Source organism: Pleurodeles waltl, chromosome 6 (assembly GCF_031143425.1).
Source record: "Pleurodeles waltl isolate 20211129_DDA chromosome 6, aPleWal1.hap1.20221129, whole genome shotgun sequence".
Taxonomy (NCBI): domain Eukaryota; kingdom Metazoa; phylum Chordata; class Amphibia; order Caudata; family Salamandridae; genus Pleurodeles; species Pleurodeles waltl.
Genome location: NC_090445.1, coordinates 1,716,090,358 through 1,716,113,671, shown reverse-complemented (window position 1 = coordinate 1,716,113,671; position 23,314 = coordinate 1,716,090,358). Strand labels below are relative to the sequence as shown.

The 23,314-nt window shown below is 52.5% G+C and overlaps 2 protein-coding genes across 4 annotated transcripts in view; one reads left to right on the top strand and one right to left on the bottom strand.

Moving 5' to 3' along the window:
- Window positions 1–1,304, bottom strand: part of VARS2 (valyl-tRNA synthetase 2, mitochondrial) — a 140,570-nt gene extending 139,266 nt beyond the window's left edge. For 2 of the 3 annotated variants that reach the window (XM_069241939.1, XM_069241942.1), the window contains exon 1: window positions 1,142–1,304. The gene's annotated coding sequence lies outside the window, so the exon portion shown is untranslated. The remainder of the gene's footprint in view (window positions 1–1,141) is intronic. The other variant, XM_069241941.1, reaches the window with a different exon arrangement.
- Window positions 1,305–2,025: 721 nt separating this feature from the next.
- The window catches only part of GTF2H4 (general transcription factor IIH subunit 4), a 50,598-nt gene continuing 29,309 nt past the window's right edge, over window positions 2,026–23,314 (top strand). Inside the window, exons 1-2 of the mRNA XM_069241938.1 lie at window positions 2,026–2,290; window positions 19,483–19,587. Of these exons, the coding sequence (XP_069098039.1) occupies window positions 2,172–2,290; window positions 19,483–19,587 (224 nt within the window). The 5' untranslated portion in view covers window positions 2,026–2,171. The remainder of the gene's footprint in view (window positions 2,291–19,482; window positions 19,588–23,314) is intronic.

Below are 23,314 nucleotides of genomic sequence, written 5' to 3'. Positions count from 1 at the left end.
GCGTGTAATGGTGTCCCCGCACTCGCAAAGTTCAGGGAATTGGCTCTGAACAATGTGGGGGCACCTTGGCTAGTGCCAGGGTGCCCACACACTAAGTAACTTTGCACCCAACCTTTACCAGGTAAAGGTTAGACATATAGGTGACTTATAAGTTACTTAAGTGCAGTGGTAAATGGCTGTGAAATAACGTGGACGTTATTTCACTCAGGCTGCACTGGCGGGCCTGTGTAAGAATTGTCAGAGCTCCCTATGGGTGGCACAAGAAATGCTGCAGCCCATAGGGATCTCCTGGAACCCCAATACCCTGGGTACCTCAGTACCATATACTAGGAAATTATAAGGGTGTTCCAGTATGCCAATGTAAATTGGTGAAATTGGTCACTAGCCTGTTAGTGACAATCTGTACAGAGAGAGCATAACCACTGAGGTTCTGGTTAGCAGAGCCTCAGTGAGACAGTTAGGCATCACACAGGGAACACATACCTATAGGTCACAAACTTATGAGCACTGGGGTCCTGACTAGCAGGGTCCCAGTGACACATAACAAACATACTGAAAACATAGGGTTTTCACTATGAGCACTGGGCCCTGGCTAGCAGGATCCCAGTGAGACAGTGAAAACACCCTGACATACACTCACAAACAGGCCAAAAGTGGGGGTAACAAGGCTAGAAAGAGGCTACTTTCCTACAGTAAGCACGTCACGCATAGAAGTCACTCCTAAGCACACTGATCCCATGAACGTGTCACACATAGAAGTCACTCCTAAGCACACTGATCCCATGAACACGTCACGCATAGAAGTCACTCCTAAGCACACTGATCCCATGAACACGTCACGCATAGAAGTCACTCCTAAGCACACTGATCCCATGAACGTGTCACACATAGATGTCACTCCTAAGCCATGACGGTGTCACGCGCGGCCCCCCCGCAGCACAGACGGGTCTGGGGATCCCGCGCGGGGGCGGAAAGGGGCCTTAGGGCAGGTTACAAGTCGGACTGAAGAGATCAGCGCGGCGCATCTGCTCCTCGTCACAGACCGCTAGTGATGACGTAACAGGGATATGTACGGGCCGGGTAGCTCTCGGCGGCCGGCAGCGCTACAGACTCTGCCCAGGCTCCGGCTTTGCCTACTCACCAGCATCAGGCACGGTGACGATTGTTACCGAAGCCCCGCGGCCGCCTCTCCCGGGAACAGCTGAGGCCTCCGGTGCAGGGGCCGGGCCCGTCCGGAGACAGGAAGGGGGACACGCAGGGGACACATTACATGCTCAAGACACGGGTACCCTATGGCCACAGCCAATGAGCAACGGCCTGTGTTACAACAACCAATCACATGGCATGCTGCAGTTTGCTGAATGCCTCAGCCACCAATCCTATGGCGTGGGTTCCACTGACCAATCCAAGACAAGAGTTCTTTGTTCCAACAAGTAGCCAATATAGTCTACAGCTGCAGCGCAATAGATAACTCCTGTAATCTGATTGGTTGAGATGCTATATTTCCTGGATTCTGATTGAGTCTGAGGCTAGATGTTTCCTGGCTTCTGATTGATTGTGAGGCTAGATGTTTCCTGGATTCTGATTGATTATGAGGCTGTATGTTTCCTGGATTCTGGTTGAGTCTGAGGCTAGATGTTTCCTGGATTCTGATTAGTTGTGAGGCCAGATGTTCCCTGGATGCTGGTTGAGTCTGAGGCTACATTTGTCCTGGCTTCTGATTGATTATAAGACTAGATGTGTCCTAACTTCTGATTAGTTGTGAGGCTGTATGTTTCCTGGATGCTGGTTGGTTGTGAGGCCACATGTTCCCTGGATTCTGGTTGGTTGTGAGGCTAGATGTTTCCTGGCTTCTGATTGGATGTGAGGCCGGATGTTCCCTGGATGCTGGTTGGTTGTGAGGCTAGATGTTTCCTGGCTTCTGATTGGATGTGAGGCCGGATGTTCCCTGGATGCTGGTTGGTTGTGAGGCTAGATGTTTCCTGGCTTCTGATTGGATGTGAGGCCGGATGTTTCCTGGATGCTGGTTGGCTGCGAGGCTCCGGCAGCTCTTCCCGGCTCTGGTCACTCTCCCCGGGCCGGAGCAGTGAGACCGCTTCCCGGCTCCTGGTGCAGGGCAGCCGGGGAGACCCTCGGAGCGCCCCGCAGGCCCCGCCCCGCCCCGCGGCAGCATGAAGCTGGAGCGCGTGCACCTGCGCTGCAAGAACCTGCACGAGTTCCTGCAGGAGCTGAGCCCGGCGCTGCTGGACCGGCTCTACGACCACCCGGCCACCTGCCTGGCCGTCTTCCGGTGCGGGGCCCGGGGGGGGCGCTGGGTGGGATACTGTGGGGGATAATGTGGATAGGGTACCCTGCATGCGGTTCTGTGGGTGGGGTACTGTGCCTTGGGTACTGCGGGGGGTACTCTGGGTGGGATACTGTGGATAGGGTACCCTGCATGCGGTTCTGTGGGTGGGGTACTGTGGGGGTACTCTGCGGGGGATAATGTGGATAGGGTACCCTGCATGCGGTTCTGTGTGCGGGGTACTGTGGGGGTACTCTGGGTGGGATACTGTGGATAGGGTACCCTGCATGCGGTTCTGTGGGTGGGGTACTGCGGGGGGTACTCTGCGGGGGATAATGTGGATAGGGTACCCTGCATGCGGTTCTGTGGGCGGGGTACTGTGGGGGTACTCTGGGTGGGATACTACGGATAGGGTACCCTGCATGCGGTTCTGTGGGTGGGGTACTGTGGGGGTACTCTGCGGGGGATAATGTGGATAGGGTACCCTGCATGCGGTTCTGTGGGTGGGGTACTGTGGGGGTACTCTGCGGGGGATAATGTGGATAGGGTACCCTGCATGCGGTTCTGTGGGTGGGGTACTGTGCCTTGGGTACTGCGGGGGGTACTCTGGGTGGGATACTGTGGATAGGGTACCCTGCATGCGGTTCTGTGGGTGGGGTACTGTGGGGGTACTCTGCGGGGGATAATGTGGATAGGGTACCCTGCATGCGGTTCTGTGGGTGGGGTACTGTGGGGGTACTCTGCGGGGGATAATGTGGATAGGGTACCCTGCATGCGGTTCTGTGGGTGGGGTACTGTGCCTTGGGTACTGCGGGGGGTACTCTGGGTGGGATACTGTGGATAGGGTACCCTGCATGCGGTTCTGTGGGCGGGGGTACTGTGCCTTGGGTACTGTGGGGGGTACTCTGGGTGGGATACTGTGGATAGGGTACCCTGCATGCGGTTCTGTGGGCGGGGTACTGTGGGGGTACTCTGGGTGGGATACTGTGGATAGGGTACCCTGCATGCGGTTCTGTGGGTGGGGTACTGTGGGGGTACTCTGCGGGGGATAATGTGGATAGGGTACCCTGCATGCGGTTCTGTGGGTGGGGTACTGTGCCTTGGGTACTGCGGGGGGTACTCTGGGTGGGATACTGTGGATAGGGTACCCTGCATGCGGTTCTGTGGGTGGGGTACTGTGGGGGTACTCTGGGTGGGATACTGTGGATAGGGTACCCTGCATGCGGTTCTGTGGGTGGGGTACTGCAGGGGGTACTCTGCGGGGGATAATGTGGATAGGGTACCCTGCATGCGGTTCTGTGGGTGGGGTACTGTGGGGGTACTCTGGGTGGGATACTGTGGATAGGGTACCCTGCATGCGGTTCTGTGGGTGGGGTACTGTGGGGGTACTCTGCGGGGGATAATGTGGATAGGGTACCCTGCATGCGGTTCTGTGGGTGGGGTACTGTGGGGGTACTCTGCGGGGGATAATGTGGATAGGGTACCCTGCATGCGGTTCTGTGGGTGGGGTACTGTGCCTTGGGTACTGCGGGGGGTACTCTGGGTGGGATACTGTGGATAGGGTACCCTGCATGCGGTTCTGTGGGCGGGGTACTGTGCCTTGGGTACTGTGGGGGGTACTCTGGGTGGGATACTGTGGATAGGGTACCCTGCATGCGGTTCTGTGGGCGGGGTACTGTGGGGGTACTCTGGGTGGGATACTGTGGATAGGGTACCCTGCATGCGGTTCTGTGGGTGGGGTACTGTGGGGGTACTCTGCGGGGGATAATGTGGATAGGGTACCCTGCATGCGGTTCTGTGGGTGGGGTACTGTGCCTTGGGTACTGCGGGGGGTACTCTGGGTGGGATACTGTGGATAGGGTACCCTGCATGCGGTTCTGTGGGTGGGGTACTGTGGGGGTACTCTGGGTGGGATACTGTGGATAGGGTACCCTGCATGCGGTTCTGTGGGTGGGGTACTGCAGGGGGTACTCTGCGGGGGATAATGTGGATAGGGTACCCTGCATGCGGTTCTGTGGGTGGGGTACTGTGGGGGTACTCTGGGTGGGATACTGTGGATAGGGTACCCTGCATGCGGTTCTGTGGGTGGGGTACTGTGGGGGTACTCTGCGGGGGATAATGTGGATAGGGTACCCTGCATGCGGTTCTGTGGGTGGGGTACTGTGGGGGTACTCTGCGGGGGATAATGTGGATAGGGTACCCTGCATGCGGTTCTGTGGGTGGGGTACTGTGCCTTGGGTACTGCGGGGGGTACTCTGGGTGGAATACTGTGGATAGGGTACCCTGCATGCGGTTCTGTGGGTGGGGTACTGTGGGGGTACTCTGCGGGGGATAATGTGGATAGGGTACCCTGCATGCGGTTCTGTGGGTGTGGTACTGTGCCTTGGGTACTGCGGGGGGTACTCTGGGTGGGATACTGTGGATAGGGTACCCTGCATGCGGTTCTGTGGGTGGGGTACTGTGGGGGTACTCTGCGGGGGATAATGTGGATAGGGTACCCTGCATGCGGTTCTGTGGGTGGGGTACTGTGCCTTGGGTACTGCGGGGGGTACTCTGGGTGGGATACTGTGGATAGGGTACCCTGCATGCGGTTCTGTGGGTGGGGTACTGTGGGGGTACTCTGCGGGGGATAATGTGGATAGGGTACCCTGCATGCGGTTCTGTGGGTGGGGTACTGTGCCTTGGGTACTGCGGGGGGTACTCTGGGTGGGATACTGTGGATAGGGTACCCTGCATGCGGTTCTGTGGGTGGGGTACTGTGGGGGTACTCTGCGGGGGATAATGTGGATAGGGTACCCTGCATGCGGTTCTGTGCGTGGGGTACTGTGCCTTGGGTACTGCGGGGGGTACTCTGGGTGGGATACTGTGGATAGGGTACCCTGCATGCGGTTCTGTGGGTGGGGTACTGTGGGGGTACTCTGCGGGGGATAATGTGGATAGGGTACCCTGCATGCGGTTCTGTGGGTGGGGTACTGTGCCTTGGGTACTGCGGGGGGTACTCTGGGTGGGATACTGTGGATAGGGTACCCTGCATGCGGTTCTGTGGGTGGGGTACTGTGGGGGTACTCTGGGTGGGATACTGTGGATAGGGTACCCTGCATGCGGTTCTGTGGGTGGGGTACTGCAGGGGGTACTCTGCGGGGGATAATGTGGATAGGGTACCCTGCATGCGGTTCTGTGGGTGGGGTACTGTGGGGGTACTCTGGGTGGGATACTGTGGATAGGGTACCCTGCATGCGGTTCTGTGGGTGGGGTACTGTGGGGGTACTCTGCGGGGGATAATGTGGATAGGGTACCCTGCATGCGGTTCTGTGGGTGGGGTACTGTGCCTTGGGTACTGCGGGGGGTACTCTGGGTGGGATACTGTGGATAGGGTACCCTGCATGCGGTTCTGTGGGTGGGGTACTGTGGGGGTACTCTGCGGGGGATAATGTGGATAGGGTACCCTGCATGCGGTTCTGTGGGTGGGGTACTGTGCCTTGGGTACTGCGGGGGGTATTCTGGGTGGGATACTGTGGATAGGGTACCCTGCATGCGGTTCTGTGGGTGGGGTACTGTGGGGGTACTCTGCGGGGGATAATGTGGATAGGGTACCCTGCATGCGGTTCTGTGGGTGGGGTACTGTGCCTTGGGTACTGCGGGGGGTACTCTGGGTGGGATACTGTGGATAGGGTACCCTGCATGCGGTTCTGTGGGTGGGGTACTGTGGGGGTACTCTGCGGGGGATACTGTGGATAGGGTACCCTGCATGCGGTTCTGTGGGTGGGGTACTGTGGGGGTACTCTGCGGGGGATAATGTGGATAGGGTACCCTGCATGCGGTTCTGTGGGTGGGGTACTGTGCCTTGGGTACTGCGGGGGGTACTCTGGGTGGGATACTGTGGATAGGGTACCCTGCATGTGGTTCTGTGGGCGGGGTACTGTGCCTTGGGTACTGTGGGGGGTACTCTGGGTGGGATACTGTGGATAGGGTACCCTGCATGCGGTTCTGTGGGCGGGGTACTGTGGGGGTACTCTGGGTGGGATACTGTGGATAGGGTACCCTGCATGCAGTTCTGTGGGTGGGGTACTGTGGGGGTACTCTGCGGGGGATAATGTGGATAGGGTACCCTGCATGCGGTTCTGTGGGTGGGGTACTGTGCCTTGGGTACTGCGGGGGGTACTCTGGGTGGGATACTGTGGATAGGGTACCCTGCATGCGGTTCTGTGGGTGGGGTACTGTGGGGGTACTCTGGGTGGGATACTGTGGATAGGGTACCCTGCATGCGGTTCTGTGGGTGGGGTACTGCAGGGGGTACTCTGCGGGGGATAATGTGGATAGGGTACCCTGCATGCGGTTCTGTGGGTGGGGTACTGTGGGGGTACTCTGGGTGGGATACTGTGGATAGGGTACCCTGCATGCGGTTCTGTGGGTGGGGTACTGTGGGGGTACTCTGCGGGGGATAATGTGGATAGGGTACCCTGCATGCGGTTCTGTGGGTGGGGTACTGTGGGGGTACTCTGCGGGGGATAATGTGGATAGGGTACCCTGCATGCGGTTCTGTGGGTGGGGTACTGTGCCTTGGGTACTGCGGGGGGTACTCTGGGTGGGATACTGTGGATAGGGTACCCTGCATGCGGTTCTGTGGGTGGGGTACTGTGGGGGTACTCTGCGGGGGATAATGTGGATAGGGTACCCTGCATGCGGTTCTGTGGGTGGGGTACTGTGCCTTGGGTACTGCGGGGGGTACTCTGGGTGGGATACTGTGGATAGGGTACCCTGCATGCGGTTCTGTGGGTGGGGTACTGTGGGGGTACTCTGCGGGGGATAATGTGGATAGGGTACCCTGCATGCGGTTCTGTGGGTGGGGTACTGTGCCTTGGGTACTGCGGGGGGTACTCTGGGTGGGATACTGTGGATAGGGTACCCTGCATGCGGTTCTGTGGGTGGGGTACTGTCGGGGTACTCTGCGGGGGATACTGTGGATAGGGTACCCTGCATGCGGTTCTGTGGGTGGGGTACTGTGGGGGTACTCTGCGGGGGATAATGTGGATAGGGTACCCTGCATGCGGTTCTGTGGGTGGGGTACTGTGCCTTGGGTACTGCGGGGGGTACTCTGCGGGGGATAATGTGGATAGGGTACCCTGCATGCGGTTCTGTGGGTGGGGTACTGTGGGGGTACTCTGCGGGGGATAATGTGGATAGGGTACCCTGCATGCGGTTCTGTGGGTGGGGTACTGTGCCTTGGGTACTGCGGGGGGTACTCTGGGTGGGATACTGTGGATAGGGTACCCTGCATGCGGTTCTGTGGGTGGGGTACTGTGGGGGTACTCTGCGGGGGATAATGTGGATAGGGTACCCTGCATGCGGTTCTGTGGGTGGGGTACTGTGCCTTGGGTACTGCGGGGGGTACTCTGGGTGGGATACTGTGGATAGGGTACCCTGCATGCGGTTCTGTGGGTGGGGTACTGTGGGGGTACTCTGCGGGGGATAATGTGGATAGGGTACCCTGCATGCGGTTCTGTGGGCGGGGTACTGTGGGGGTACTCTGGGTGGGATACTGTGGATAGGGTACCCTGCATGCGGTTCTGTGGGTGGGGTACTGTGGGGGTACTCTGCGGGGGATAATGTGGATAGGGTACCCTGCATGCGATTCTGTGGGTGGGGTACTGTGGGGGTACTCTGCGGGGGATAATGTGGATAGGGTACCCTGCATGCGGTTCTGTGGGTGGGGTACTGTGCCTTGGGTACTGCGGGGGGTACTCTGGGTGGGATACTGTGGATAGGGTACCCTGCATGCGGTTCTGTCGGTGGGGTACTGTGGGGGTACTCTGCGGGGGATAATGTGGATAGGGTACCCTGCATGCGGTTCTGTGGGTGGGGTACTGTGCCTTGGGTACTGCGGGGGGTACTCTGGGTGGGATAATGTGGATAGGGTACCCTGCATGCGGTTCTGTGGGTGGGGTACTGTGGGGGTACTCTGGGTGGGATACTGTGGATAGGGTACCCTGCATGCGGTTCTGTGGGTGGGGTACTGCAGGGGGTACTCTGCGGGGGATAATGTGGATAGGGTACCCTGCATGCGGTTCTGTGGGTGGGGTACTGTGGGGGTACTCTGGGTGGGATACTGTGGATAGGGTACCCTGCATGCGGTTCTGTGGGTGGGGTACTGTGGGGGTACTCTGCGGGGGATAATGTGGATAGGGTACCCTGCATGCGGTTCTGTGGGTGGGGTACTGTGGGGGTACTCTGCGGGGGATAATGTGGATAGGGTACCCTGCATGCGGTTCTGTGGGTGGGGTACTGTGCCTTGGGTACTGCGGGGGGTACTCTGGGTGGGATACTGTGGATAGGGTACCCTGCATGCGGTTCTGTGGGTGGGGTACTGTGGGGGTACTCTGCGGGGGATAATGTGGATAGGGTACCCTGCATGCGGTTCTGTGGGTGGGGTACTGTGCCTTGGGTACTGCGGGGGGTACTCTGGGTGGGATACTGTGGATAGGGTACCCTGCATGCGGTTCTGTGGGTGGGGTACTGTGGGGGTACTCTGCGGGGGATAATGTGGATAGGGTACCCTGCATGCGGTTCTGTGGGTGGGGTACTGTGCCTTGGGTACTGCGGGGGGTACTCTGGGTGGGATACTGTGGATAGGGTACCCTGCATGCGGTTCTGTGGGTGGGGTACTGTGGGGGTACTCTGCGGGGGATACTGTGGATAGGGTACCCTGCATGCGGTTCTGTGGGTGGGGTACTGTGGGGGTACTCTGCGGGGGATAATGTGGATAGGGTACCCTGCATGCGGTTCTGTGGGTGGGGTACTGTGCCTTGGGTACTGCGGGGGGTACTCTGGGTGGGATACTGTGGATAGGGTACCCTGCATGCGGTTCTGTGGGCGGGGTACTGTGCCTTGGGTACTGTGGGGGGTACTCTGGGTGGGATACTGTGGATAGGGTACCCTGCATGCGGTTCTGTGGGCGGGGTACTGTGGGGGTACTCTGGGTGGGATACTGTGGATAGGGTACCCTGCATGCGGTTCTGTGGGTGGGGTACTGTGGGGGTACTCTGCGGGGGATAATGTGGATAGGGTACCCTGCATGCGGTTCTGTGGGTGGGGTACTGTGCCTTGGGTACTGCGGGGGGTACTCTGGGTGGGATACTGTGGATAGGGTACCCTGCATGCGGTTCTGTGGGTGGGGTACTGTGGGGGTACTCTGGGTGGGATACTGTGGATAGGGTACCCTGCATGCGGTTCTGTGGGTGGGGTACTGCAGGGGGTACTCTGCGGGGGATAATGTGGATAGGGTACCCTGCATGCGGTTCTGTGGGTGGGGTACTGTGGGGGTACTCTGGGTGGGATACTGTGGATAGGGTACCCTGCATGCGGTTCTGTGGGTGGGGTACTGTGGGGGTACTCTGCGGGGGATAATGTGGATAGGGTACCCTGCATGCGGTTCTGTGGGTGGGGTACTGTGGGGGTACTCTGCGGGGGATAATGTGGATAGGGTACCCTGCATGCGGTTCTGTGGGTGGGGTACTGTGCCTTGGGTACTGCGGGGGGTACTCTGGGTGGGATACTGTGGATAGGGTACCCTGCATGCGGTTCTGTGGGTGGGGTACTGTGGGGGTACTCTGCGGGGGATAATGTGGATAGGGTACCCTGCATGCGGTTCTGTGGGTGGGGTACTGTGCCTTGGGTACTGCGGGGGGTACTCTGGGTGGGATACTGTGGATAGGGTACCCTGCATGCGGTTCTGTGGGTGGGGTACTGTGGGGGTACTCTGCGGGGGATAATGTGGATAGGGTACCCTGCATGCGGTTCTGTGGGTGGGGTACTGTGCCTTGGGTACTGCGGGGGGTACTCTGGGTGGGATACTGTGGATAGGGTACCCTGCATGCGGTTCTGTGGGTGGGGTACTGTCGGGGTACTCTGCGGGGGATACTGTGGATAGGGTACCCTGCATGCGGTTCTGTGGGTGGGGTACTGTGGGGGTACTCTGCGGGGGATAATGTGGATAGGGTACCCTGCATGCGGTTCTGTGGGTGGGGTACTGTGGGGGTACTCTGCGGGGGATAATGTGGATAGGGTACCCTGCATGCGGTTCTGTGGGTGGGGTACTGTGCCTTGGGTACTGCGGGGGGTACTCTGGGTGGGATACTGTGGATAGGGTACCCTGCATGCGGTTCTGTGGGTGGGGTACTGTGGGGGTACTCTGCGGGGGATAATGTGGATAGGGTACCCTGCATGCGGTTCTGTGGGTGGGGTACTGTGGGGGTACTCTGGGTGGGATACTGTGGATAGGGTACCCTGCATGCGGTTCTGTGGGTGGGGTACTGTGGGGGTACTCTGCGGGGGATAATGTGGATAGGGTACCCTGCATGCGGTTCTGTGGGTGGGGTACTGTGGGGGTACTCTGCGGGGGATAATGTGGATAGGGTACCCTGCATGCGGTTCTGTGGGTGGGGTACTGTGCCTTGGGTACTGCGGGGGGTACTCTGGGTGGGATACTGTGGATAGGGGACCCTGCATGCGGTTCTGTGGGTGGGGTACTGTGGGGGTACTCTGCGGGGGATAATGTGGATAGGGTACCCTGCATGCGGTTCTGTGGGTGGGGTACTGTGCCTTGGGTACTGCGGGGGGTACTCTGGGTGGGATACTGTGGATAGGGTACCCTGCATGCGCTTCTGTGGGTGGGGTACTGTGGGGGTACTCTGCGGGGGATAATGTGGATAGGGTACCCTGCATGCGGTTCTGTGGGTGGGGTACTGTGCCTTGGGTACTGCGGGGGGTACTCTGCGTGGGATACTGTGGATAGGGTACCCTGCATGCGGTTCTGTGGGTGGGGTACTGTGGGGGTACTCTGCGGGGGATAATGTGGATAGGGTACCCTGCATGCGGTTCTGTGGGTGGGGTACTGTGGGGGTACTCTGGGTGGGATACTGTGGATAGGGTACCCTGCATGCGGTTCTGTGGGTGGGGTACTGTGGGGGTACTCTGCGGGGGATAATGTGGATAGGGTACCCTGCATGCGGTTCTGTGGGTGGGGTACTGTGGGGGTACTCTTCGGGGGATAATGTGGATAGGGTACCCTGCATGCGGTTCTGTGGGTGGGGTACTGTGCCTTGGGTACTGCGGGGGGTACTCTGGGTGGGATACTGTGGATAGGGTACCCTGCATGCGGTTCTGTGGGTGGGGTACTGTGGGGGTACTCTGCGGGGGATAATGTGGATAGGGTACCCTGCATGCGGTTCTGTGGGTGGGGTACTGTGCCTTGGGTTCTGCGGGGGGTACTCTGGGTGGGATTCTGTGGATAGGGTACCCTGCATGCGGTTCTGTGGGTGGGGTACTGTGGGGGTACTCTGCGGGGGATAATGTGGATAGGGTACCCTGCATGCGGTTCTGTGGGTGGGGTACTGTGGGGGTACTCTGCGGGGGATAATGTGGATAGGGTACCCTGCATGCGGTTCTGTGGGTGGGGTACTGTGCCTTGGGTACTGCGGGGGGTACTCTGGGTGGGATACTGTGGATAGGGTACCCTGCATGCGGTTCTGTGGGTGGGGTACTGTGGGGGTACTCTGCGGGGGATAATGTGGATAGGGTACCCTGCATGCGGTTCTGTGGGTGGGGTACTGTGCCTTGGGTACTGCGGGGGGTACTCTGGGTGGGATACTGTGGATAGGGTACCCTGCATGCGGTTCTGTGGGTGGGGTACTGTGGGGGTACTCTGCGGGGGATAATGTGGATAGGGTACCCTGCATGCGGTTCTGTGGGTGGGGTACTGTGCCTTGGGTACTGCGGGGGGTACTCTGCGTGGGATACTGTGGATAGGGTACCCTGCATGCGCTTCTGTGGGTGGGGTACTGTGGGGGTACTCTGCGGGGGATAATGTGGATAGGGTACCCTGCATGCAGTTCTGTGGGTGGGGTACTGTGCCTTGGGTACTGCGGGGGGTACTCTGCGTGGGATACTGCGGATAGGGTACCCTGCATGCGCTTCTGTGGGTGGGGTACTGTGGGGGTACTCTGCGGGGGATAATGTGGATAGGGTACCCTGCATGCGGTTCTGTGGGTGGGGTACTGTGCCTTGGGTACTGCGGGGGGTACTCTGGGTGGGATACTGTGGATAGGGTACCCTGCATGCGGTTCTGTGGGTGGGGTACTGTGGGGGTACTCTGCGGGGGATAATGTGGATAGGGTACCCTGCATGCGGTTCTGTGGGTGGGGTACTGTGCCTTGGGTACTGCGGGGGGTACTCTGGGTGGGATACTGTGGATAGGGTACCCTGCATGCGGTTCTGTGGGTGGGGTACTGTGGGGGTACTCTGCGGGGGATAATGTGGATAGGGTACCCTGCATGCGGTTCTGTGGGTGGGGTACTGTGCCTTGGGTACTGCGGGGGGTACTCTGGGTGGGATACTGTGGATAGGGTACCCTGCATGCGGTTCTGTGGGTGGGGTACTGTGGGGGTACTCTGCGGGGGATAATGTGGATAGGGTACCCTGCATGCGGTTCTGTGGGTGGGGTACTGTGCCTTGGGTACTGCGGGGGGTACTCTGGGTGGGATACTACGGATAGGGTACCCTGCATGCGGTTCTGTGGGTGGGGTACTGTGGGGGTACTCTGCGGGGGATAATGTGGATAGGGTACCCTGCATGCGGTTCTGTGGGTGGGGTACTGTGCCTTGGGTACTGCGGGGGGTACTCTGGGTGGGATACTACGGATAGGGTACCCTGCATGCGGTTCTGTGGGTGGGGTACTGTGGGGGTACTCTGCGGGGGATAATGTGGATAGGGTACCCTGCATGCGGTTCTGTGGGTGGGGTACTGTGCCTTGGGTACTGCGGGGGGTACTCTGGGTGGGATACTGTGGATAGGGTACCCTGCATGCGGTTCTGTGGGTGGGGTACTGCTGGGGGTACTCTGCGGGGGATAATGTGGATAGGGTACCCTGCATGCGGTTCTGTGGGTGGGGTACTGTGCCTTGGGTACTGCGGGGGGTACTCTGGGTGGGATACTGTGGATAGGGTACCCTGCATGCGGTTCTGTGGGTGGGGTACTGTGGGGGTACTCTGCGGGGGATAATGTGGATAGGGTACCCTGCATGCGGTTCTGTGGGTGGGGTACTGTGCCTTGGGTACTGCGGGGGGTACTCTGGGTGGGATACTGTGGATAGGGTACCCTGCATGCGGTTCTGTGGGTGGGGTACTGCTGGGGGTACTCTGCGGGGGATAATGTGGATAGGGTACCCTGCATGCGGTTCTGTGGGTGGGGTACTGTGCCTTGGGTACTGCGGGGGGTACTCTGGGTGGGATACTGTGGATAGGGTACCCTGCATGCGGTTCTGTGGGTGGGGTACTGTGGGGGTACTCTGCGGGGGATAATGTGGATAGGGTACCCTGCATGCGGTTCTGTGGGTGGGGTACTGCGGGGGGTACTCTGGGTGGGATACTGTGGATAGGGTACCCTGCATGCGGTTCTGTGGGCGGGGTACTGTGGGGGTACTCTGGGTGGGATACTGTGGATAGGGTACCCTGCATGCGGTTCTGTGGGCGGGGTACTGTGGGGGTACTCTGGGTGGGATACTGTGGATAGGGTACCCTGCATGCGGTTCTGTGGGTGGGGTACTGCGGGGGGTACTCTGGGTGGGATACTGTGGATAGGGTACCCTGCATGCGGTTCTGTGGGTGGGGTACTGCGGGGGGTACTCTGCGGGGGATAATGTGGATAGGGTACCCTGCATGCGGTTCTGTGGGCGGGGTACTGTGGGGGTACTCTGGGTGGGATACTGTGGATAGGGTACCCTGCATGCGGTTCTGTGGGTGGGGTACTGTGGGGGTACTCTGCGGGGGATAATGTGGATAGGGTACCCTGCATGCGGTTCTGTGGGTGGGGTACTGTGGGGGTACTCTGCGGGGGATAATGTGGATAGGGTACCCTGCATGCGGTTCTGTGGGTGGGGTACTGTGCCTTGGGTACTGCGGGGGGTACTCTGGGTGGGATACTGTGGATAGGGTACCCTGCATGCGGTTCTGTGGGTGGGGTACTCCTTTTATTCTCCAACAACGGGGCGCAGTCAGGGACTTCTTGTAAAACACGTTTATTAGCGTGTTAAATGCAAAGGATGACCTCACAGGAAGTGACGTCAGGGCTCCATGATGTCATAGGTACCGACCTGTGGTAGATTGTACAGTGGCAGACTGGAAACCCTTACATGTGTTGTTCAATGGAGTGTCGCGAGAACATCTATACCTCTCTTACCCATACTTGTGTAAAGAAGTGATACTACAGCTTCTGTACTTCTCTTACCCTTACTTGTGTAATGGAGTGATACTACAGCTTCTGTACTTCTTACCCTTACTTGTGTAATGGAGTGATACTACAGCTTCTGTACTTCTTACCCTTACTTGTGTAATGGAGTGATACTACAGCTTCTGTACTTCTCTTACCCTTACTTGTGTAATGGAGTGGCAGTACAGCTTCTGTACTTCTCTTACCCTTACTTGTGTAATGGAGTGATACTACAGCTTCTGTACTTCTCTCACCCTTACTTGTGTAATGGAGTGATACTACAGCTTCTGTACTTCTTACCCTTACTTGTGTAATGGAGTGATACTACAGATTCTGTACTTCTTACCCTTACTTGTGTAATGGAGTGATACTACAGCTTCTGTACTTCTCTTACCCTTACTTGTGTAATGGAGTGATACTACAGCTTCTGTACTTCTCTCACCCTTACTTGTGTAATGGAGTGATACTACAGCTTCTGTACTTCTCTCACCCTTACTTGTGTAATGGAGTGATACTACAGCTTCTGTACTTCTTACCCTTACTTGTGTAATGGAGTGATACTACAGCTTCTGTACTTCTCTTACCCTTACTTGTGTAATGGAGTGATACTACAGCTTCTGTACTTCTCTCACCCTTACTTGTGTAATGGAGTGATACTACAGCTTCTGTACTTCTTACCCTTACTTGTGTAATGGAGTGATACTACAGATTCTGTACTTCTTACCCTTACTTGTGTAATGGAGTGATACTACAGCTTCTGTACTTCTTACCCTCACTTGTGTAATGGAGTGATACTACAGATTCTGTACTTCTTACCCTTACTTGTGTAATGGAGTGATACTACAGCTTCTGTACTTCTCTTACCCTTACTTGTGTAATGGAGTGATACTACAGCTTCTGTACTTCTTACCCTTACTTGTGTAATGGAGTGATACTACAGATTCTGTACTTCTTACCCTTACTTGTGTAATGGAGTGATACTACAGCTTCTGTACTTCTCTTACCCTTACTTGTGTAATGGAGTGGCAGTACAGCTTCTGTACTTCTCTTACCCTTACTTGTGTAATGGAGTGATACTACAGCTTCTGTACTTCTCTCACCCTTACTTGTGTAATGGAGTGATACTACAGCTTCTGTACTTCTTACCCTTACTTGTGTAATGGAGTGATACTACAGATTCTGTACTTCTTACCCTTACTTGTGTAATGGAGTGATACTACAGCTTCTGTACTTCTTACCCTCACTTGTGTGATGGAGTGACAGCACAGATTCTGTACTTCTTACCCTTACTTGTGTGATGGAGTGACAGCACAGATTCTGTACTTCTCTTATGGTGTAATGGAGCGACAGTACAGCTTCTGTACTTCTCTTACCCTTACTTGTGTAATGGAGTGACAGTACAGCTTCTGTACTTCTTACCCTTACTTGTGTAATGGAGTGATACTACAGCTTCTGTACTTCTTACCCTCACTTGTGTGATGGAGTGACAGCACAGATTCTGTACTTCTTACCCTTACTTGTGTAATGGAGTGATACTACAGCTTCTGTACTTCTTACCCTTACTTGTGTAATGGAGTGATACTACAGATTCTGTACTTCTTACCCTTACTTGTGTAATGGAGTGATACTACAGCTTCTGTACTTCTTACCCTCACTTGTGTGATGGAGTGACAGCACAGATTCTGTACTTCTTACCCTTACTTGTGTAATGGAGTGATACTACAGCTTCTGTACTTCTCTCACCCTTACTTGTGTAATGGAGTGATACTACAGCTTCTGTACTTCTTACCCTTACTTGTGTAATGGAGTGATACTACAGCTTCTGTACTTCTTACCCTTACTTGTGTAATGGAGTGGCAGTACAGCTTCTGTACTTCTCTTACCCTTACTTGTGTAATGGAGTGATACTACAGCTTCTGTACTTCTCTCACCCTTACTTGTGTAATGGAGTGATACTACAGCTTCTGTACTTCTTACCCTTACTTGTGTAATGGAGTGATACTACAGATTCTGTACTTCTTACCCTTACTTGTGTAATGGAGTGATACTACAGCTTCTGTACTTCTTACCCTCACTTGTGTGATGGAGTGACAGCACAGATTCTGTACTTCTTACCCTTACTTGTGTAAAGAAGTGATACTACAGATTCTGTACTTCTTACCCTTACTTGTGTGATGGAGTGACAGCACAGATTCTGTACTTCTCTTATGGTGTAATGGAGCGACAGTACAGCTTCTGTACTTCTCTTACCCTTACTTGTGTAATGGAGTGACAGTACAGCTTCTGTACTTCTTACCCTTACTTGTGTAATGGAGTGATACTACAGCTTCTGTACTTCTTACCCTCACTTGTGTGATGGAGTGACAGCACAGATTCTGTACTTCTTACCCTTACTTGTGTAATGGAGTGATACTACAGCTTCTGTACTTCTTACCCTTACTTGTGTAATGGAGTGATACTACAGATTCTGTACTTCTTACCCTTACTTGTGTAATGGAGTGATACTACAGCTTCTGTACTTCTTACCCTCACTTGTGTGATGGAGTGACAGCACAGATTCTGTACTTCTTACCCTTACTTGTGTAAAGAAGTGATACTACAGATTCTGTACTTCTTACCCTTACTTGTGTGATGGAGTGACAGCACAGATTCTGTACTTCTCTTATGGTGTAATGGAGCGACAGTACAGCTTCTGTACTTCTCTTACCCTTACTTGTGTAATGGAGTGACAGTACAGCTTCTGTACTTCTTACCCTTACTTGTGTAATGGAGTGATACTACAGCTTCTGTACTTCTTACCCTCACTTGTGTGATGGAGTGACAGCACAGATTCTGTACTACTTACCCTTACTTGTGTAAAGAAGTGATACTACAGATTCTGTACTTCTTACCCTTACTTGTGTGATGGAGTGACAGCACAGATTCTGTACTTCTCTTATGGTGTAATGGAGCGACAGTACAGCTTCTGTACTTCTCTTACCCTTACTTGTGTAATGGAGTGACAGTACAGCTTCTGTACTTCTTACCCTTACTTGTGTAATGGAGTGATACTACAGCTTCTGTACTTCTTACCCTCACTTGTGTGATGGAGTGACAGCACAGATTCTGTACTTCTTACCCTTACTTGTGTAAAGAAGTGATACTACAGATTCTGTACTTCTTACCCTTACTTGTGTGATGGAGCGACAGTACAGCTTCTGTACTTCTCTTACCCTTACTTGTGTAATGGATTGACAGTACAGCTTCTGTACTTCTTACCCTTACTTGTGTAATAGAGTGACAGTACAGCTTCTTTACATCTCTTACCCTTCTGTAATGGAGTGACAGTACAGCTTCTTTACATCTCTTACCCTTACTTGTGTAATAGGGTGATACTACAGCTTCTGTACTTCTTACTTTTACTTGTGTAATGAAGTGACAGTATAGTTTCTGTATTTCTCTTACCCTTACTTGTGTAATGGAGTGATACTACAGCTTCTGTACTTCTTACCCTCACTTGTGTGATGGAGTGACAGCACAGATTCTGTACTTCTTACCCTTACTTGTGTAAAGAAGTGATACTACAGATTCTGTACTTCTTACCCTTACTTGTGTGATGGAGTGACAGCACAGATTCTGTACTTCTCTTATGGTGTAATGGAGCGACAGTACAGCTTCTGTACTTCTCTTACCCTTACTTGTGTAATGGAGTGACAGTACAGCTTCTGTACTTCTTACCCTTACTTGTGTAATAGAGTGACAGTACAGCTTCTTTACATCTCTTACCCTTCTGTAATGGAGTGACAGTACGGCTTCTTTACATCTCTTACCCTTACTTGTGTAATAGGGTGATACTACAGCTTCTGTACTTCTTACTTTTACTTGTGTAATGAAGTGACAGTATAGTTTCTGTACTTCTCTAACCCTTACTTGTGTAAAAAAGTGACAGTACAGCTTCTGCACTTCTCTTACCCATACTTCTGTAATGGAGTGACAGTACAGCTTCTGTACTTCTTACCCATACTTGTGTAATGGACTGACAGTACAGCTTCTGTACTTCTCCTACCCTTGTGTAATGGAGTGACAGTACAGCTTCTTTACATCTCTTACCCTTACTTCTGTAATGGAGTGACAGTACAGCTTCTTTACATCTCTTACCCTTACTTGTGTAATGGGGTGACAGTACAGATTCTGTACTTCTTACCCTTACTTGTGTAATAGAGTGATACTACAACTTCTGTACTTCTTACTTTTACTTGTGTAATGAAGTGACAGTACAGCTTCTGTATTTCTCTTACCCTTACTTGTGTAATGGAGTGACAGCACAGATTCTGTACTTCTTACCCTTACTTGTGTAATGGAGTGGTAGTACAGCTTCTGTACTGCTCCTACCCTTACTTGTGTAATGGACTGACAGCACAGATTCTGTACTTCTTACCCTTACCTATGTTGGGTAATGTCAGAACAATCCAGCTGCCATACTTTGCTTACCAATACCTTTGTGGGGTAAAGTCGGTAGGCATTTTCGCTTCCAAGCACCTTTCTTCACAAAGCAGACTACAATGAAGGCAAGGATGTTAGATTTTTACTGAGTATTCCTTGTTTCCTGACATTGATGCACTGTCCTACTACCGGATTCTGAGTGATGGTCTCATTGGAGAAAGGTGAATCATCTTTCTGTGAGTGAGATGGGTGTACTCTTCTAAAGGTGTAGTCTTTTCTCACTCCGGTGTTACAGCAGTTTTCACCAAGGCACAGACTTTCCTAATATCCATTTCTGGTCACAGGAATAGCAAAGGTAAAAGTTGAGTACACAGGCCTCGGCCTCCGCGCATGGATTAATGTCAGATTGGTACTCTGTTCTGCTAATTCGGATGTGCTGTTAGTCATTCCAAAGACTGTTTCATTCTTGACCCCGAGCCCTTTGCTTTGACACAATTCATCTTTCATCTTTCCAGTGAATTGCCAGGATTGGCTAAGAACTATGTGATGCGGATGCTGTTTCTGGACCAGCCTCTTCCGCAAGCTGCTGTGGCCCAGTGGGTGAAGAAGGAGAATCACAAGTGAGTTCAAAGCCACATCAACACGAACTCAGCAATCATTTGGGAAGCTCACTATGTTTAAAAGGAAATGGCATTCACAATTTCATGGCTTTCAAAAGTTGCAGTCAGTTAACAGGCTGAGGTACCACACTCTGTCTTCTAGAGTCCCTCAGATTAGTCACAAGCGCTCTCTGTAGCACCCCCGGCTGTCGCTGGAGAGTCCGTAGGCCTAACCAGCCCCTTTTCACAACACGCCACCTAGGGCAGGTTTAAGTTATACACACCTCAGAGATGGGGGTTCAATGTTAGGTAGATAGTTTACGGTAGGTAAGCTATTGTAGATCTGTTTTATGTATATTGTACGTGTGATGGGTAAGCAGAGATGGTACATAGGTTTGGTAGGTAATTATGTTTGCTATGGGGCGGTAGGTCAGGAATTATAGGTTAGTTGTGGTAGGTACTATGCATATAAACAATGTTAGGTATGGCTGCTAGGTGTGACCCTTACGTATGCTAGTTAAGAAGGTATGTTAAGTCCTTAGGTTTGTTGCATATTGTAGGTATGATAGCGTAGATATGTTGGCTATTGTAAGTATGTTAAGTACAGTAAATACATACTACAGGTACGTTTATTACATATGGTAGTAAAGCAGGTATGATAAGTTAGGCATGGTAAATCGGTAGGGTAAGTTGAGTATGACCAGTAGTTTAGGTATATCAGGTTAGGCTTGGTAGGTTAGTTATTGTTAGGTAAAGTTATTTACATACAGTGGGTAAGTATGTAGGTACAGTAGGAACATACTATAGGTAGGTTTGTTATTTATGGTAATAAGGTAGGAATGATAGGTAAGATGTGATATTTTCGTAGGATAAGTTAGGTATGGGCAGTGGGAATGTATAATTTCTGGTATGGTAGGTTAGTTATAGTTATGTTTCGTAGTTCTGTTAAGTACCATAGTCGTTCGAGGTAGGTGTTGTGCACAAGGTTTGAGATGGGTATGCTAGATTAGTTATGGTTTGCAACTATGGCGGGTTTAGCTATTAAGTTATACTAGTTATTGTATGGTCAGTAGGTTATGCATGATACGTTAGCTATGGTGGGTAGGTATGGGAAACATATTAAAATGGTTATGGTAGGTAAAGTAGATTAAGTATTGAAGATATTGTTACTTTATTTTAAAGATAAGATATCACATGGCATGTTAAGGCAGGTAAGTAGCTGTGGTTAGTAAGCAGGTAAGGTATGTTATGACAGGTAGGTTATGCATGGTAGTTTCAAGCAGTGGGTCAAGACTATTAGGTGTGGTAGATAGGTATGCATGGTATGTATGTTAGGTATAGTAGGTTGGGGATGATAGGTGTAGGAGCGAAGGCACTGGAATGGTACGCAAGAGGAATAGTGCATAGGTTTGTTAGGTATGGTAGGTAGATATGATAGATTAACTATGGCATATAGTTTAGGTAAGGTTGTTCGAGAAGAGTATGTATGGTTCAGTAAAGCAATTTATGGTAGAAGTGGTAGGTACAGTACATAGGTAGTTATGTATTGTTGCACGGTAGGTATGATGGGTAGTTACGGTGGGTTAAGAATAGGTTAGACGGGTACGGTATGACATGTTAGCTATGATACTCCAAGTAGATTAAGTATGGTAAGAATGGTAGGTACAGTACATGGGTAGTTATGTATTGTAGCACAGTAGGTATGATAGCTTAGGTGTGGTAGGTAGTTTTGGTGGGTTAAGAATGGGTTAGGCGTCTACAGTATGATATGGACGTTATGAAAGTAGATCTAGGGCCACATGTACGAATATTTAGAATTTGGATTTTCTAATTGCGATTTCATGCAAATCACAATTAGGAAATCGTGATTCCAAATGTAAGAACCTCCATTGAGTTTGTTTTGCAATTCCTGGTGGGCGGCAAATAGACCTGCCTCATTATTATTAATCAGGTAGGTCGCAATTTGGGAATCTAAAAAATCACAGGGATGGTGGCCTGCTGGTGTCAGCACACTACCATGCCTGGGATTGCTTTTAAATAAAGCAATTTTTTTAAAACGCAGCCCGTTGTCCTTAAAACAAAACAGGCTGCATTTAGAAAGAAAAAAAATGAAATGTTTCAGTTTGATTTTTTTCAAATAGCTAGTGGTCTGTGGGACCACTTCCTGCTCTTGAAAAACGTTTTTGCATGCATTCACAAAGGGGAAGAGTTCCCTCAGGGACCCCTTCCCCTTTGCGAATGGGTTACCACCAATATGAAATTGGTGCAAACTGCGATTGTTTTGCGACCAGAATCACAAAAGAATCATACATACCATTTAAAACCGCCCTGGACACCCCCCTTCCTAATACTGAATTGCAGAACCAAAATTGCGATTCGGTAACAAGTTACAGAATCGCAGTTTGGGCTTTGTACATCCCAAAAAGCATTTTCTAGTCGCAAATGGCCCGATTCTGCGAATTGGCCCATTTGTGACTAGAAAAATGTTTTGTACATGTGGCCCTAGGTATGGTAAGAATGGGAGCAAGGTGTGGAAGGCAGGTATGGTAGATAGCCTTCTGTGGTAGGTACAAGTTATGTATGGTAGTTACACTTCTGTGGTAGTTGTAGGTGAGGTATGGTAGGTAGCCTTCTGTGGTAGGTATAGGTTATGTATGGTAGTTAGACTTCTGTGGTAGGTATAGGTTAGATATGGTAGGTAGCCTTCTGTGGTAGGTATAGGTTAGGTATGGTAGGTAGCCTTCTGTGGTAGGTATAGGTTAGGTACGGTAGGTAGCCTTCTGTGGTAGGTATAGGTTAGGGATGGTAGGTAGCCTTCTGTGGTAGGTATAGGTGAGGTACGGTAGGTAGCCTTCTGTGGTAGGTGTAGGTTAGGTATGGTAGGTAGCCTTCTGTGGTAGGTGTAGGTTAGGTATGGTAGGTAGCCTTCTGTGGTAGGTGTAGGTTAGGTATGGTAGGTAGCCTTCTGTGGTAGGTTTAGGTTAGGTACGGTAGGTAGCCTTCTGTGGTAGTTATAGGTTAGGTATGGTAGGTAGCCTTCTGTGGTAGTTATAGGTTAGGTATGGTAGGTAGCCTTCTGTGGTAGGTGTAGGTGAGGTACGGTAGGTAGCCTTCTGTGGTAGGTGTAGGTGAGGTACGGTAGGTAGCCTTCTGTGGTAGGTATAGGTTAGGTATGGTAGGTAGCCTTCTGTGGTAGGTATAGGTTAGGTATGGTAGGTAGCCTTCTGTGGTAGGTATAGGTTAGGTGTGGTAGATAGCCTTCTGTGGTAGGTGTAGGTTAGGTACGGTAGGTAGCCTTCTGTGGTAGGTATAGGTGAGGTACGGTAGGTAGCCTTCTGTGGTAGGTATAGGTGAGGTACGGTAGGTAGCCTTCTGTGGTAGGTATAGGTGAGGTACGGTAGGTAGCCTTCTGTGGTAGGTGTAGGTTAGGTACGGTAGGTAGCCTTCTGTGGTAGGTATAGGTTAGGTGTGGTAGGTAGCCTTCTGTGGTAGGTATAGGTGAGGTACGGTAGGTAGCCTTCTGTGGCAGGTATAGGTTAAGTATGGTGGGTAGCCTTCTGTGGTAGTTGTAGGTTAGGTACGGTAGGTAGCCTTCTGTGGTAGGTATAGGTTAGGTATGGTAGGTAGCCTGCCTTCTGTGGTAGGTATAGGTGAGGTATGGTAGGTAGCCTGCCTTCTGTGGTAGGTATAGGTGAGGTATGGTAGGTAGCCTGCCTTCTGTGGTAGGTATAGGTGAGGTATGGTAGGT